The 17888-nt window shown below is 59.8% G+C and overlaps 1 protein-coding gene across 1 annotated transcript; it reads left to right on the top strand.

Moving 5' to 3' along the window:
* The first annotated feature begins 6399 nt into the window (after positions 1 to 6399).
* On the top strand, positions 6400 to 17276 carry PLVAP (plasmalemma vesicle associated protein). Its single transcript, XM_084614881.1, has 6 exons — positions 6400 to 6868; positions 9863 to 9959; positions 12212 to 12858; positions 14568 to 14724; positions 15294 to 15384; positions 16369 to 17276. Exons 1-6 carry the CDS (start codon positions 6488 to 6490, stop codon positions 16373 to 16375), a joined length of 1380 nt encoding a protein of 459 aa, XP_084471007.1. The 5' UTR covers positions 6400 to 6487; the 3' UTR covers positions 16376 to 17276.
* Positions 17277 to 17888: the final 612 nt, after the last annotated feature.

Genomic DNA, 17888 nt, shown 5'->3' with positions numbered 1-17888 from the left:
CGCTGAACTGCCATGGGCACTTTCTGCTGCTCCCTTGGCCCCCCATCCCAGGCCTAGCTGGGTCTCACCCCGGGTCACTGCGAAGAGTGGAGCCCCAGGAGTGATGCTGGGAGTCCGGCTGAGCTGTGTGGAACTACCAGGCCGGCCCCGCTCCCAGCCTGGGGCAGAATGACCCAGACAATGGCGAGCGGGGAGCCAGTCTCCTGTCCCAAGGGGGCTGGGCGGGAGGTGACTCACAGCTGCTATTCCCAGTTCAGGAAGGAAGCAGCAGTAGCCGGCTGACACTGGCCTCAGCAATTACAGACACTTAGCAGCCCCCAGTCAGCCCCGCTGCCTCTGGGAAGATGCAGAGAAGGGAAACCAAGATTGCTGCTGTAGATCAATGCCCGGCACGGAGCCCCCCATGCACACGCACTGCTACCCCAGGGCAGCCATGCCAGTCGCCCCAGGCAGACATCTCTCCGCACGCCCCGAGTCGCCCCTGGCCCATTCGCTCCAGGTCCGTGCTGTGCCCCTGTGGGCTCTCTAGGGCTGCAGAGGTGTACACGAGGGCCCCATGCAGGAGACCTCAGAACGAAGTCCCACCAGCCCAGCTTCGTCCACCAAGGCTCCCCCCAGCCGTGGGCAACCCCAGCTGTGACTCACATCCCGCGCTATCGCTAGGCAGGGTGAATTGGTGTCAGGACCTGCGCTCTGCCCGGCCCACCAGACCTGAGACACCCCCTGCCCGGCCCAAGCCCAGGGCCTCAGAGGCAGCTCCTATAAGTCTGGTGTGCCCCAGCCCCCACTACAGAGAACCGCCTCCAGCTGGGGCAGGAATGGGATCCGAACGGTTGCATGGTAATTTGGTAGCACCCTGCTTGTGAACGGCCAGCCCCAGAGACCCAGCTACACCCCCCCACCCCAAATGCGGTGCCGTGGTCTCGCCGCACCACCCAGCCCTGCCCCATAGAGGGCACGCTGCCCTATGCGCCTCACAGCCCCAACCCTAGCTCCTTTCATTCTATCTTCACCCCCTTCCCCCACCCCACTGGGAGAAGCAGCCCTGGCCCGAGCCTGGCCTCCCACGGCGCCCCTGTCTGGGCCATGCAGCGTCACACACCCTCGGTCCTCCACGCTCTCCTTGTAGGAACCTGAGACCCGCCCGGAGAAGGGCCCTCTCATCTCCTTCAGCCAGGCTGCAGCAGGGATCTTTCCTCCCAGTGTGACTCCAACTGGTGGCCTCCTCGCCGCGGACTCTGGATAAGCCAGGAGACCCAGGGCCCGATGCCTACTGCTGTCCAGAACTTCCACTGGCTTCCCGAGAGCACACGGTGCAGCCATACCCCGCCCCGTTCCTTCCCTCCAGCCTCCTCACACTGCGACTGGACGCCAGCATCCCGACCTTCCTGGAACTGCGTAGCCCTCCCGTTCCCACTCCTTCGTTCCGTCCACACCTCCCCGCTCCCTCCACCGAGCTTGCAACAGCCTCCCCGTATGACCTCCCCACTGCAGGGTCACAAGCTGCCTCCGCTGCATCACCTGCCATGGGGGGCAGCCAGCCTCCCTGAACCTCTCTGCCTCCGAATGTCCATGTCCCCCCGCAAATCCCAGCTGCAAAGATCCCCTTCCCCCTGGCTTAGGCCTCCCCCGCTCCAATCTGCTCTCTCACTTCACCTCTGGGCACAGTCTGTAGGGGGGACGCTCTGTACAGAACCAAGCGGGTCCCTGTGTATTTAATGCAAATGGTGCTGCTTTCCTAGCCGGTTGCAGGTGCCTCATTGCACATTTCCCTGCACTGAAAAGCCCCTTCCTGCCCCGTCCCCAGCCACTCAGCCCCTCCTGCTATCCCCACTCACCTCCCTGCCTCACCCATGTCTCAGCCACACCACCAGGCACCCGGCTCCCAGCTCCACTTTCTGTGCCCACAAGGACGCGGGCCGTAGAGTCCATCCTGGCAAGGAGGCCTGGGGCGGCTCGCTTGGCTTGGGGCTGTGTCGCCATTTGCAGTAGGCCTGGCTCGAGGGGAATCTATTCCTAGAATGGGAATGGGGGGAAACACCACAAACCCAGATCTGTTTTCAGCCAGGTCCCAAGACCGTGAAATCTGGCAGGATTTGGCAGCAGTGGAATTAGCCTCTGGCCTAAAGTATCCCCAGAGCTCTCCTACGCTCTGACAGCTTTTCCCCGGGCCAGGGAGGGAGCTGGCAGACCCTCGTAAAGAGCGAGGATTTCGATGCGCCAAGATACAATCCAAGCTCTTTCCTCCATTGTCCCGGTGCATCAGTGAGTTACACAAGTGGGCGGTTGGTACCAAATAGCCTCAAAACCCCCCAGGAAAGCTTCTCTCTGACCCAGCACTGGGTCCCCATGACCCCGAGCCCCTAGGATTAGCCAGAGAGCTGTAAATTGGACGATGGCTTGTAATTCTCTTTCCCAGCTCACTGGTTCTCTCCAATGTGTGAGCTCTCTCTTCATTTTCCAGGTAGGATGCATGGTACCCCTCCCCCAGAGCATGGCACATTATCTCCCTGGCCTGTGCGGCTATTGCCTGCTGCAAACACCTGCACTAGCAAACATCTATGGCATGAGCTGGCAACATCTGTATGAAAGCCTCCCTGCTGGCAACATCTGCACCATGAGAAACATCTGCATTATGTCCTGCCTGTGGGAACAGACCTGTGCTACCTGGTGAGAACATCAGTGGTGCAAGCTCCCTGCTGGAAACCCCTTTGCTACCTGACTGGAGAGAGCCGAGAGAAGAGGCCGGGCCGGTGCCTCCTGGCTTAGCCAGCGGAGAAGCCCCCCTGGTATCTTTAAAGGCCCAAGTTCCTGGAATCCTGACCCGGCTCTTCGGAGAGCAGATTCTGCCAGCTGTCCGTGATCAGGTTCTCCTTGTTCCCCTGAATTGCTAGTGGCTCTCCAGACGCGATGGGGGGTTGGCTCCATGCACCTTCTGCCCAGTCCAGGCATCTGGAGTTTGCAAACAGCCCCTATTACATTCACAAGACGCTGGGGCATGGAACTGGAGCCGGAAGCAGGAATAACAGGCTGATCTCCCCAAACCATCTGCCAGCTGAGAATGGCGAGAGTACAGTATTGCCCCTGCCATACCCCCTCCCACCCCACAGGTGTGCTCCTTGCTCTGGGGCAGGGGTGGCAGAGAAGCCAGCTAGTGACTCCCCCATGCTGGGAGCCTCTCAGCTTGGCCAGATCCAGAGTAGTGTAAAGGGGCCAGAACAGGTGACATAATGGGGTCCTATTATTCTCACAGGCCTGATTTCTGCCCCTTGTTTGGTCATGTACACCAATGCCCCATTTACATGTGACTCTGGCGCGTGCCCTGTGAGTGAAGTGCCACCTTCTGATAGCAGGGGTCCTGTGGGGCCCTCCCCCAGCTCCAGCCCAGCCCAGACGTCTACATTGCAGTTTTATAGCCCAGCAGTCTGAGCCCCCATCAGCTGACCTGGGCCAGCAGCGGGTGTTTAACTGCAGTGTAGACACATGCTCCGTGTCAGCCCCTAGATCTTCTCCTCAGCCATTTCTCAGGGAGGCTTCCCAGCAAACCCCTTGAAAAACAAGCCAGTTTCACTTCACATGACTTCGTTTCAGTTTCAGCCTGTGTCAGTTTCCCCTTCCTGAGTTCTGGGTTCAAGCAAACGCAGGTCGCACAGCAAGGTCGCACAGCAAGGCTCAAAGCCAGGCACAGAACCCAGGAGTCCTGAGTCTCACCCCTTGCCACACAACTAGAATGCAAGTGGGTGAGAAGAGCCAGACCCATTTGCTCCACTGCATCCTGCCCATCACCCTTGAAGGTTCCGGGAGTGCGCTGGCCCAGGGGGCTGAAGGGAGATGAGAAGAGTGGCCCGTGGAACAAGATGCAACCATGTCCAAGATGTCTAGTCCCAGCTCCGATCAGCCCCCAACGCCAGCCTCCAGCACCCACTTGTTACATTTTCTAACAAGCCACTTCATGCTTTCTCCTCTGCTGCCCCATGCCTGGGAGGTCCTCACCATAAACCTCTGCAAAGCTCCCTCATTGTCCTCCTTCTAATCCTGTGATAACACGCCCCTTTGCCAGGAGGCCTGCACCCCACTGATGGCTCTGGTGTGCTGAGATATGCTGACCCAGCACTGTCTTGCTGTTTCCTTGGGCACCCCCATCGGCCTGTCTGTACCGTGTGCTGGCTTGTTTTATACTTCCATTGTAAGATCCTTGGGTAGGGTCGGTCTTTTGTTCAGTGTTCATACAGCGTCTAATGTGGCCAGGTCCTGGTCCCCCCATTATGTTAATACAGATAATAAATAACAACAACTAGCACCTTTGTTCTGCAGGGAATTCAGGAGACCTGGGGGCAGCAGGGGTGTCAGGGCTGGGCTTTTCCTGTCCCACGTCAGGGACTTTGGGGTGACTGTGCCCACCAATCCCTTTAGCAGGTGCATAAGAGAAGATGCCAAAAACAGGGTATTCAGACATGTGACCATGCCAGGGACGGGCTGTCCCGGCTCACAGAGAGCCCCTCAATGGGCCCTAGCCACAAGCCAACACGCACAAGCCCAGATGTCTGTGCAGCTGAACCAACTGGTGTTTTGAGGGCCACGCAGAGTGACCTAGGGATTGAATCTCCACCCTGGATCCCACAGAAATCGGGCCTCGGTTTCTCAGAAGGAAACGTCACCTGCTTCCGGGCAGAAACAAACCACTGAGCGAGTGGGGTCAGGAGGGAATTTCCCCCAAGGGCAGGTTATTCCATAACTGAGTTTGTGTGTGTGGTTTTTGGGAGGGGGGTGAGGGGGTGAGAGAACCTGGATTTGTGCAGGAAATGGCCCAACTTGATTATCATGCACATTGTGTAAAGAGTTGTCACTTTGGATGGGCTATCACCAGCAGGAGAGTGAATTTGTGTGGGGGGGTGGAGGGTGAGAAAACCTGGATTTGTGCTGGAAATGGCCCACCTGATAATCACTTTAGATAAGCTATTACCAGCAGGACAGTGGGGTGGGAGGAGGTATTTTTTCATATTCTCTGTGTATATAAAGTCTGCTGCAGTTTCCACGGTATGCATCCGATGAAGTGAGCTGTAGCTCACGAAAGCTCATGCTCAAATAAATTGGTTAGTCTCTAAGGTGCCACAAGTCCTCCTTTTCTTTTTGCGAATACAGACTAACACGGCTGTTACTCTGAAACCTGTCCACTAGGGGCTTTCTTGGCCCTTCCTCTGAAGCAATTGGGCGAGACAGGATATGGGACTAGTTGTCTGACTAGGACTAGAACAGCCCCCCTGTTGATATTGATCCCAGTCCAGCAAAGCACTTAGGTACATGCATAATTCATCATGCGAGTAGCCCCAGTGATGCTGAGGGGAGGAGTCACGCGCTGGAAGTCACACAACGTCAGTTCTTAGCCCTGCCATGCACCACCAAGGGTCACTGGCTCATGAGATCCATTGTTAGTCTAGTGCAGAGGTGGGCAAACTACAGCCCGCGGGCCACGTCCGGGGACGGGGAACAGGGGCGGTTGGATAGGCGTGAGAGTCCCAGGGGGCCTGTCAGGGGCGGGGGTGTGGATAGGGATCAGGGCAGTCAGGGGACAGGGAGCGGGGGGGTTGGATAGGGGGTGGGGTCCCGGGGGGCGGTTAGGAGCGGGGTGCCAGGAGGGGACGGTCAGGGGACAAGGAGCAGGGGGGGTTGGATGGGTTGGGGGTTCTGAAGGGGGCCGTCAGGGGGTGGGAAGTGGGAGGGGGCGTATAGCAGGCAGGGGGCAGGCTGTTTGGGAAGGCACAGCCTTCCCTACCTGGCCCTCCATTCAGTTTTGCAACCCTGATGTGACCCTTGGGCCAAAAAGTTTGCCCATCCCTGGTCTAGTGCAAGTGCCCCCAATGGAAAAACCCCCTCCAAGCTAATGCAGGAGGAGATCTTTCCTATACCCTGCAGCGGGGGCACAACCCTCTGTTAGTTACATTCTACGGGCTGGCTGAAAGCTTCGGTAGAGGGGTCTTGTTCTCCAATAAGTCTGATAGGAAGCAGCGGGATCTGACATTTCCCATAAGGAGTGGAGCTGGCTGGAATCAGAACCAGGCTATTTCCTGTGGAGACCGCAGCCTGCTGGGATGGATTCGGACAGGAGATTTTCCATTGATTTCATAGAGCCTTAGACCAGGCCCTGTGAGCCCGTCCCAGGGAGCATCCCCCTCGCATACACACACAACCCAGCTGTGAAGTAGCAGCGGGGTCCTCAGTTGGAGATGCACAAATAAAGCTGGGGGGGGGGTTGTCCCAAGTTTCGCCCCTGTCCATTACAGGCTGGGAACAATAGCCCGTGTGGAAACAGCAGCTGTGTTGTACCAGCGCATCCGGAGAGGCAGGAAGGAGCCAGGCAGGAGGAAATATTAAATAGAGCAATATAAACACTCGGCTAGGGGGGATAAGAGGCGGACGCGCCCCGCCCCACCATCACTGCCCGTGAAAGTGGGGCCAGAGAGCCGCACGGCGGCAGTCAGCCTGCAGCATGGACAAGAACGCCTATGCCATGGCCAAGTTCGGCCTGGAGTCCAGGGACAACCTGATCCCCAAGCGGGACTGTGGCTTCTACATGAAATACATCTTCCTCTTCACCTCGGTCATCCAGTTCCTCATCATCCTGGGGCTGGTTCTCTTCATGATCTACGGCAACGCCCATGCCGGCACCGACGTCCACCTGCGGCACCTGGAGGAGCAGGTCCAGGAGCTCTACAGCAAGAAGATGCTGCTCAACGCCAAGAACAAAAACCTCACCCAGCAACTCAACGCCACCAGCAAGGAGAAGCTCGGCTGCTCCCAGCTGATGACGGCAACCCAGAAAGAGCTGGAGAAATGCAACAGCAGCCTGCAGGCCTGCACCTCATACCAGGTAGGCCTGCCTTGGAGAACCATCCCCTGGGGGCATGTGCCCCCGTACCCGAGCTGTCTGTCCTTCCATCTATCCCTCCTAGTGTGTGTCTCTCTCTCACCACCCTAGCATGTGTATCTATCAAGCCATCCCTTAGGCTCTCTGTCTGTCCCCCCACAAAGAACAGAGAGAGCAAGGATCCCCTTGGTCGCAGCCAAGAAATAACAAATGCAATGCTGATTTCAGAGCCAAATTCACCCTCAGGGTAATTCGGTGGAATCCCACCATGCCCGGCCCATCCGTCCATCTCTCCTTTCTGCTCAGGGGCTGACCAGGGCAATAAGATCCACTGAGGCACGGAGGTTCTTTTGCAACCAGGAAAGTGACCGATTCAAATTTCATCTCCAAATATCCTCATCCCCTGACTCGGCCGCTACAAATGATTGTTTTATTAGCGTGGGGAACCTGGGACCATGCTACCGAGCATCCTCTCCATAGGGTTTAACTGTAATACTCATAGACATGATACCACTAAGCAGGGGAAATTCGGAATTTAAAGAGAGATCTCTTCTTGAGGGTGGTGTGCATTGTTAAACATCTGTCACGCTCCACCCCAGAGGTGGCAGCATTTCAATGGTGGTGGGTGAAGTTACTCCTCTGTCATTTCTCCGTTCTTACCATGCTCATTGAAGGAGTTTCTTAACACTTCTCTATTGCTCATTAGCTAGCCATTGAATAGGAAAATGGAATGATTTTTTTAAAAAAGCCAAGGTGCTTTTCATTCTGCAGCTTTCCAATAGAAACACTGATTCAAAAGTTTCCATGAAAATTCTTATATGTTCAGTTTCTTGGTCTTGGGCTCCCCCCTGAAAAAGGAGAATTCAAAGCCACTAAATCCTATTTCATGGTTGGTTTTCGGGTTTCTGCTGAAAATGTTTGTTTTCTAACAAAGGTTGATTTTGGAGCAAAGAAAATATAAAAAGGTTTTCTTGGAAAAATGTCAGCTCCTTTGGGGTGTCCACAGGGCTAATCAGCTCCTGCAGCTGTTCTGATGCCCAGAGTGCGACCGCACCCTCCTGTGCCCTTAGGGTCTGCCCCGTGTTAAGTCCTTAAAGACACAGTTTTCTCCCCTTTGAGTGTCTAACAAAAACCAGACTGTTTTTCTTTAACTCCTCATAAAAATCAGCACCAAGATCGGCTCTCCTCAGAGACTCAAGCTCTCCTTCCTCTCCATCTTATGTTCTTATGTGACCCTGCCTATCCAAGCACCTTACCACCCTCTGTAGAAATGCTTTTGTCCACAATCTCTACGTGGGGAACCTAAGGCACAGAGAGGCTAAGGGTCTGTCTCCGTTGCAATTAGACAAGGAATCAAGGAGCAAGGCCCTGGCACGGGTTTGCTCTGAACTGGGAAACGGAAAACTCACTTTGCCAGAAATTAGAACCTGCTGGAAAAATCTCAGGTTCTGGATTGAGGGCAGCGTTCAAGCCATTTGCAAATGCAGGTTCTGTTTGGTGCCAGCCACATGCTGGGTGCTGCAGAACTTTTCATGCTGTTCCCCAGTCGACTCGGCATGGGGGCGAGAATGCCTTTCCAACTGAGTTTTGATGATCTGATTAGAGCTGGATTCCAGCTCGTTACAAGTGTGTGGGGGGGAAAAGGTTCGCTTAAACGGATCGGGGGGCTGGGAGGCACTTGCGAAACTCAACATCATCTTGCAAACCCCAATACGCCTAATGCAAAAGTCTCCCAGGTTTCCCTGGTCCCAGGCCCCCCCAGCGTCTCATTCCATCCCATGAGCTATTCTGAAGAGGACGAAGAATCCATGCCTCTTTCAGAAGCACAGACGGGGTCACAGCATCCACTGAGCAATTCTACCCTCCCCCTGAAACATACCTAACCCCAGTGAATCCCTGCTTCCCAGAGATGGGGCTGAGCCAGATCTGGATCCACCAAGTTCACTAGGGAGCTTGGATCCAGGATTTTGGCTCAGGTCTTCTTATAAAGACTTCGTATACTAACCATAATGTGTTCTGATTGGCTGAGCACCCCACAGCTCCCAGGGATGAGCGAGACCTAGAGCTCAGCACCTCTGAACATCAGAAATGAGTCAGAGGGATTCTTTAGTTACCGAGCACGGTCTGGTATGTTGCAACATTCCTGTTTCATCAATGAACATTTCTCTCCGTCCGTCCATCTGTCTCTCCCTGCTCCCTATTGATCAGACAAACAGACTCACTGGGACTCCCTGCAAAGTTCCATTGTGGTTTAGAGCGACGCCCAGGAGCAGAATTACAGAGACAGGCTTGGGGCTGGGAGCTTTGCCGGCACCAGCACTTGAGGAAAGCGAATGCACCCAGTGACTCACCCACAGCCTTTGTCCCACTGCAGAACGCACAATTCACACCACACTGCCAGGCACACGGGGAGGAAATCAGCCAGGGAACTAGCAGGCCAGGGACTACTGGCTCGTCTCTCCTGGTCACTTTGCACTGGATTCTTCCTCTGAGCTAACAACGCTTCGCCTTTCGCTGGCTCCTTCCACCTCTCAAATGTTCTGTTCAAATGTGTTCGGGGCAGCAGGAGCAGCTGGTCTGCGCAAAGCCACACTGCAGCAGCATGGTCAAGTGTCTGCCCTCAGGAATGGAAGCGCAGAGGAGGGCAAATCAGGACTGAGGGGCACTGGCAGAACTGTGTGTAAGGCGAGCTCAGGGCTGGGATAACAGGGGGGCTGCGAGTCAGGACTAAGGGGCACCAGCAGGGTGGGAACATTCACAAGGAAGCAGCTTCCATGGTGCTTGTCTCGACAATGCCCCCCGCCCCCCTTGTCTCCAGGAGTGCCCACGTTCCTCACCGTTCTGCAAAGGGAGAGCGGCCAATTCCCTCCCTCCATCTCGGCTGCCCTCCCAGGAATTTCCTGGGCAGGGCTCCCCTGGTGCCATGGTGGCCACGCATCCCTTGTGGAAGGGAAGCTCTGACGCTTTCCACCCCCCCCCCCCCCATTCTCTCCCCAGACCCAGTGCCAACAAATCTGGAACTACGCCGGGTACAACAAGATGATGGCGGACGAGTGCTACAGGAACATGAACATCCTAAACGTCACCTGCTACGGTGCGTGAGAGCTCCCAGCTCCTCTCCCTCCCCTGCCCAGCTCAGTATCAGTGGAGTCACGTCAGGGCCAGGCGGGGTCCCCGCAGGCTCTCCATGGCGTGGACGCAGCCAGCCCCCAACACTCCAGGCAGCAGGGAACTGCCTGACTGCTCACCGCACCCACCTGAGGTCAGAGATTCTGGCCTGCTTCCCCCTGACACCACTGGGGCTGGTCATCACCTAGGCATGCACATCCTCCCCGAGGGAGTGGGCCACCTGGGGCTCCAGGGTGGCCCGTGGTGAGCAGGAAGGTCACATGGCAGCATTGTGCAGCTCACTGTTGCAGAGCGTGGGGTGCAAACCCTACTTTGTCCGGGCTGTGGGAGCAGGGGCCCTCCCAGCCCCAGTTGGAGCCCCTGGGATTCCTCCCTCCAGCCCCCCAGTTTTAGCAGCAGATAGTTTTAGATTTTTAGGACCTGATCCCAACCTAGGGTTGTCAACTTTCTACTTGCACAAAACCGAACACCCTTGCCCCGCCCCACTCCATCCCCCCACCCTCTTTCGCTCATTTTCACCAGGCTGGCTCAAGGGGTTGGGGTGTGGGAAGGGGGTGAGTGAGGGCTCCAGCTGGGGGTGCAGGCTCTGGGGATGACGGGGTTGGGGTGCAGGAGGGTGCTCTGGGCTGGGCCTGAGGGGTTCAGAGAGCAGGAGGGGGATCAGGGCTGTGGCAGCGAGTTGGGGTGCAGGGGGGGTGAGGGCTCTGGCTGGGGGTACAGGCTCTGGGGTGGGGCCAAGGTGTTTTGGTTGCAGGAGGGGGTATGGGCTCTAGGCTGGGGATGGGGGTTCCAGGCTGGCGCCAGAAATGAGGGGTTTAAGGTGCAAGAGGGGGCTCTGGGATAGGGCCAAGGGGGTTGGGGTGCAGGAGGTGGATCAGGGCTGTGGCAGGGGGTTGGGGCACAGGAGGGGTTGAGGGTTGCAGGCTCCAGGCAGCGCTTACCTCAGACAGCTCCCAAAAGCAGCAGCACGTCCCCTCTCCGGCTGCTACGTGGAAGCGTGGCCAGGTGGCTCTGCGTCCTGCCCCATCCGCAGGCACCACCCCGCAGCTCCCACTGCCCATGGTTCCTATGCCAGAGGGGAGATATGCCACTGCTTCCTGGAGCCACGCAGAGCCACGGCAGACAGGGAGCCGGCTTAGCCCCAGTCAGTGGTGCTGACCAGAGCCACCGGGTTCCCTTTTCCACCGGGCGTTCGGGTCGAAAACTGGACACCAGGCCATTCTCTCCCAACCTCAGAATTCCAGTGGGGTCACCCCTGCCATGTGGGAGCAGGGTGCTGTATTGCACCCCCACGTGGCCCCCCTGGGTTTCTCCCCCACTCAGGACTGCTAACCCGGGGAGTTCAAACGTCAGGAGTCGGACCCCAGGAGATCACCAGGGTTGTGGCGGTGCTGAAGCCCCTCGCTACTGCCCACACCCCAGAGCCTAATGAATTAATCCATCCTCTTCCCCTCCCCCACATCTGCCCCTTCCCCAGCCCGGCAATTAATTCTGCACACACACCCCCACCCCCATCACAGCTGCTCCTTACCCCCAATCTCACGCCAGGGTCCTGTAGCTCCGAGGGGAGGGGGGAGCAGACTGACTCATTGTTCACGTGGGGGGGGGCGTCAGAGTCACCTTGAGCTGCTGGGCTGTTCCTGTCCCCTCCCCTCCTGTGGGAATGGTGTTGGCTGCTCCGTCACCCTCCCTCCCCTATCCAAAAACTCCTCCGGGCTTCTGGGAGGGGGTTGCACCGCCTGCCTCCTGCAGCAGCTGTGATTGGCTGCTCTTCCCCAGGAGTTTCCCCCGCCCCCAGCAGGGCTGACTCCAGTGCGGGGATTGGGTCCAGGGAGGGCAAACCGAGGGGAGTGGGTGCTGGGGATGGGGGTGCTGGGGGATAAGGGTCCAGGGGGAGTGGGTGCTGGGGATGGGGGTGCTGGGGGATAAGGGTCCAGGGGGAGTGGGTGCTGGGGATGGGGGTGCTGGGGGAGGAGGGTGCAGAGGATGGGGGTGCTGGGGAAGGAGGGTCTGGGGGGGATTTGGTGCTGGGGGAGGAGGGTCCAGGGGGATTGGGTGCAGGGGATGGGGATGGGGATCCAGGGGGAGTGGGTGCAGGGGATGGGGGTGCTGAGGGAGGAGGGTCCAGGGGTTGGGGGAGTAGAGGGCAGGCGAGCCGGATCCCAGGGGGAAGTAACCCCATCGGCCCAACTCCTGCTTTGTCCTCTCCCGGCACAGCCGAGAAGCTGAGCCTGCGGGAGACCCGGGACCGGCTGTTGCGGGAGGCCCAGCAGCAGCGGGAGAACTGCTCGCAGGTGACGGAGAAGCTGAAGCAGGCGGCCAGCACGGCCAGCGGGGAGCGGGAGCTCTGCCGGCAGCAGAGCATCGACCTGCGGGCCCAGTGCAGCGGGCTGAGTCAGGGGCACAACCTTTGCTGCAGCCTGCAGGAGAAGATGACGAGAGAGCTCCAGGCTGTCCGGCAGGACATCCAGGCCAAAGTGGGGACCTCCCAGCTCTACCAGCCCAGCAGCTGCTCCACTCTGACCCAGCAGGTGACCTCGCAGCTCCAGAGGGTGGGGGACAAGGTGCAGCAGGAGGTGCAGACCCTGGCGCAGGAGAACGGGCGGCTGCAGGGCGAGAAGCTGCGCTGTGAGGCGACCCTGCAGGCGTGCGGGCAGCAGCGTGCCGGGGAGAGCCAGCAGCACCAGCGCCAGCTGCAGACCCTGCAGGCCGCCTGCGATGCCGAGGCCAAGCGGAGCTACCAGGAGAAGCAGATGCTGACGGAGGAGAAGGGGCGCCTGAGCCAGCAGCTGCAGGAGAAGAACAAGCTTCTTGCCCAGGCTGAGGCCACGAAGGCCCAGCTGGAGAGCTGCAGGAAGGCAAAGGTGAGGGGGGCCCCATGCTGCCTGCCTGTCCGCACCCACCTCCGTCCCGACGCGGGGGGGGCGGGGAGGCGCGCGCCTCCTTGTCGGCACATAGGAACTTGCCCACAAAGCCAGCCTGCCAGCTGGGCATGTCCATCCCGCCGGGTGTTTGTCTGTTCATTAGGGCTGCCAGGCGTCTGGTTTCTGACCGGAGTGCCCGGTCGAAAAGGGATCCTGGCGGCTCTGGTTGACGCCACTGACCGGACTGTTAACAGTCTGGTGGGCGGCACAGCGGGGGCCTGGGGCTAAGGCAGGCTCCCTGCCTGCCCTGGCTCTGCGCGGCTCCCAGGAAGCAGCCGCCAGGTCCCTGCTGCCCCTAGGCACATGGGCGGTCAAGGAGGCTCCGTGCGTTGCCCTTGCCCCTGGGGGCCGGCTCCGCAGCTCCCATTGGGCAGGAACCACAACCAATGGGAGCTATGGGGGCGGCGTCTGTGGGTGCGAGGTCAGCACATGCAGCCTCCCTGGCAGCCCAGGCGCCTAGGGGCTGCAGGGACCTAGTGGCTGCTTCGCAGGAGCAATGGTAAGCACTGCTAGGACCCCGAACCCCTTCCCACACCCCAACCCCATGCCCCTGCCTGGAGTCCCCTCCCGCCCCCAAACTGCCTTCCGGAGCCTGCACCACCTCCCCACAGCCCCCTCCATTCCCTGCCCCAGCCTGGAGCCCCCTCCTGCACCCCAAACCCCTCATCCCCAGCCCCACCCCAGAGCCCACACCCCCTGCTGGAGCCCACACCCCAACCCCCTTCCCCAGCCCGGAGCCCCCTCCTGCACCCCAAACCCCTCATCCCCAGCCCCACCCCAGAGCCCACACCCCCTGCTGGAGCCCACACCCCAACCCCCTTCCCCAGCCCGGAGCCCCCTCCTGCACCCCAAACCCCTCATCCCCAGCCCCACCCCAGAGCCCACACCCCCTGCTGGAGCCCACACCCCAACCCCCTTCCCCAGCCCGGAGTCCCCTCCTGCACCCCAAACCCCTCAGCCCCAGACCCACTGCAGAGTCTGCACCCCCAGCCGGATTCCTCAACACCCCCCACCCCCATGCTCCAGCCTGGAGCCCTCTCCCACTCCCAAACCCCTCATCCCCGGCCCCACCCCAGAGCCCTCACCCCCCTCACATACCGTGCCCCAGCCCGGTGAAAGTGAGGGTGGGGGAGAGGGAGCGAGGGGAGATGCAGGGAGTGGGGGAGGGGCCTCGGAGAAAGGGCCGGGCCTCGGGAAGGGCCAGGGTAGGGGTGTTCGGTTTTTTGCCATTAGAAAGTTGGCAACCCTACTGGTCATCCATTGATGTCCTTGTAGGTTGTGGCGGGGGCATAAATAGTGTGTTTATCCTCTCCCCCCCCGCCAGCCTCCACCTCCCCACATGCACACCCGGGAGCAGATCCCCCAACCCGTACGACCCCCCCAAGGCCTCCGTGCTGCCTGCTGGCTCACGGGGCCCCCAGGGCTGGGGCAGCACATAGCAGGGGACAGAGGCCTTCCCCACAACCTCCTCCAGCCACATCCTTGCCAGGAGTCAGCCCGGGAGGGTCTCCCCAGTTCCTTCCGTGCACATCACCGTCTGGTGCCAGCTGGGCAGGGTCAAGCGTTCCGGGCTGCCCATGTGCTGGCTCCGTGGCTTGCAGCTGAGCTCCAGGCCCTGCTAGCCAGCATGTCTCTCCTCTCGTTGACAGGGCAGTGTTTTCCCAGGGAACCCAGGCCTGAGAAATCCTGGCAACCCCGGGACCTTCGGCAACCCCGGGGCCTTCGGGAACCCTGGCACATATGGGAATCCCGGCACCTTTGGAAACCCAGGGACACTGGGGAATCCCGGGACTTTCGGAAACACTGGTGAGTGCCCGTGCGAGAAAGGGCAAAAGGCAGATGTCCAGATGCTTTCCCAGTCTGGCCTGTAGCTTTGGCAGGTGGGCGCCAGCCTCTGGGCACAACCCTCACCCACTTTCCTATCCCTGCTCTGAGAAACCCCAGCCCCACCACCACCTTCGCCATCTATTGCGAACGAAACCCTGCAGTGTTGGTGAGGCTGGTGCCATGGAGCAAGTGGCATGGAGGTTTCCACCCACCCGGCTCTGCCGCTGCCCACGGCCCCTTGGGCTCCCTAGCACTGTTGTGCATTCCTGTCATTCCCGACTGGGACCCGTTATTACAGCAGCTCCAGACAGTTCCAAGGCCTGCGTGCAGCTGGGGGACGAGGGGGACCCCTTTCTGGGTCATCGGCATGCCGAGCCAGACCCCCCTTGTGTTCCTGCCACACCAGGAGCCCCATGTCCCAGACTCTTCCAGGCGTGGCGAGGCCAGCCCAGGATTGGGGGCTTCTGAGCGGGGGGGAGGCCCCTTCCCCTGCACATATGGGCAGTCGATTCCAGACAAGAGACCTCTGGTGCTTCTCACCCTGTTAGACCGAGCCAGCCTGGAGGAATTCAGAAAGCGAATCCTGGAGGAGGCCAAGCTGCCCAACCAGTTCCCCCCAAAGCCCGTGCCGCAGCCCAGGTAAGGAGCGAAGGGCAAGGCAGGTTGGGGTGTATCCCCTGCATGAGCACTCCGAGCAGCCTAGCATAGCAGCTGTCCCTCTAGCACCTCACCCCACCCCTCTACCCCGGTATCCCCCACCACCATATTAAAGCAGACCATTGGCCCCTTGCAGCCAGTATCCTGTCTCTAGCACTGGCTGCAGCTTCCCCTTCCCACAGTGCGCCTGGTTGATTGCACAGGACAGTCCGTGTGTGTCTAGAACCCTTCCTGACCCTTCACACCCTGAAGCATGAGAGCTGGGGTCCGGCAGCATCTGGCCTCTCGCTGCTGCTCAGTTAAGAAGCCCCCTGACTAAACACCATCTCAGCGTAAAGCAGCTGGCATGTGAGTGAAGCCTAGAACTAACATCTCTTGCTGGACGTGCTCAAAGAGCATTTCCTGGGGGTCGGGGCGCAGAGCTCCTGTTTCACAGCTACACGCACTTGCCCGCTGGGGGCGACGTGGAGGGAGACGTCGTTAGTGTTTGCGAAGCTCTTTGAGCTCCACCGAGGCAAGGCGCTGCGGGCCAAGGAGGTATCGCAGGCACAGTTATTGTGCAACAGTGCAGGGAGTTGCAGGGATGCCGTGGCGGGGGATCAGACCCCCACAGAGCATTTCCTGAGCGGCTTGGGGTGGGGGGGGGGCCTTGTGCACGTTACTAATTATCAGTAGCTGGACAATACTGCGTCTGGCCAGTGACTCCAGCGGGCGCAGGATCGGGCCCTCTGTTTTCTGGAGACAAGGGCTAGCCTGGGGGCAGGAGAACCTGCCGGAGCCGAGCCACAGCCTGCCCAGGCTCTTTGACGGGGGGGGGGAGGGCAGGGGCCACGGGAAATCCTGGGGCAGCAGGATACCACAGCAGCCGGCGACTTCCTCGCGGGGCAGGAACCCGGGTGCAGCCACTCGGGCTGCGTGTGCGCGAAGTTAGTGCTGACCCTCTCGCTGTTTTCTTTTCCACGCCAGCGGCTAAGCAGAGAGCGAGGCCACGGGGAGCAGGGACCGGGAGCTGAGCTGGAGCAAAGGAGAGGAAACCGCGACTTGATTGGCAAGACACTTAGGAGACTGAGCTGGTGCACGGCCTGAAATCTCTCTCTCACTCACACAGCCAGACAGACAGACACGCCTGGGCAGAGACGTACAGACAGGCGCCCGCACATACATGTGAATGCCCCCCCCCACGCACACAGCTGAAATACACACTCCCCCCAGCTGAAATCTCGCGCACACCCCCACACACACACCCCCAGCTGAAATCTCGTGCGGACAGACATTTGGACAGACTCTCAGATCATCCCACTCCCGCTCACCCCAGATACACATGCTCTCTGGGCCTCCCCCTCCTGCCCCTTATTCCTCGTCCAGTTACCCCGGTTCACCAGCCCCCGGAAGCTGATATTGTCCTTTGGCAGCCCTCCCTCGGACTTGTAGCTCTTGGGAGCGGGAGGTGGGGGTGTCTGGCCAGACCTGGCAGCACTGCACAGGCCAAGCCTGGAGGGGGTGGGGGAGGACCGTGGGTCCCTCTGTCTGACCCCGCTACTACCCCTGCTGAGATCCCCTCCATCCTCCCACCCCGGGCCTGACCCCCGCTCCAGCCTCACCCCCCGCCCTCCTCCAGCCACTCATGCATCCCTGCCCAGGCCTCGCTTCCCCCAGGCCTCAAGCCCCTGTTCTGCTCAGGCTCCGCGGCCCCAACACCCCTCCAGTACTGCAGCCTGTTCCCGGGCCCTTGCGGCTCACCCCATCCCAGGCAGCCACGGGGCCCAGGGGCAGGGGGCCAGCAGAGCAGGATGTGCCATGAATGTGATTAGCTCATGGCGCTTTGCTGTAAATTCTTCCACCCCGCATGGAATACACGCCTGACGGCAGCCTGGCCTGGCTTTTGCGTGCTTTGTTCTCGCTCGCTGGCAAGCCGGTCACTGGGGGCTGGGCAGGGAGCTGGGCGTGTGACCTGGTGGGTCTGGTTCTGCTCTTGCTGACCCTGGCCCAAATCAGGGGTAATTCCCTTGAGCCACCAGAGTCCCCTGCCCTGAGCCAAGGCTGGGGACTCGGAAGGTCCTGGAAGGCCCCTGTGCAGAGCGGGGGCTGGGCGCTGACGGTCCTGGGGTTGCGTGTGGGGGTGACATTAGCTAGGGGGCTGGGTTCCCAAAGGGGCTTTTGCCCCAGAGTTCTGACGAGGACAGGAGAATTGGGGGAGGGGACACACGTCCCCATGTGCCTCGTCTCTTCCGCCACCCCCCCGCCTGCCCCCTCCACCAAGGCCATCAGCTGCTGTCCTGAGACAACTGCCCCTGCCTTGGGCCCAGCCACGGCCAGCGTCCCCTCAGCCATTGCACCAGTTCCCATGCTGCAGAGAAGTCTGGGTGGCTGCGAGCGGGGCCCAGCTCTCAAGCCAACGGGGAACGTCCCGTTCTGGCCGCCCCGGAGGAAGGGACTGACAGGTGCCGCAGGAAGAGCCAGGCCAAGCTGGGACCCAAACAAAGGAA

The sequence above is a fragment of the Lepidochelys olivacea genome (genome assembly GCF_965140295.1).
Source record: "Lepidochelys olivacea isolate rLepOli2 genome assembly, chromosome: 25".
NCBI classification, from domain to species: domain Eukaryota; kingdom Metazoa; phylum Chordata; order Testudines; family Cheloniidae; genus Lepidochelys; species Lepidochelys olivacea.
This window is presented reverse-complemented; position numbering and strand designations above follow the sequence as displayed.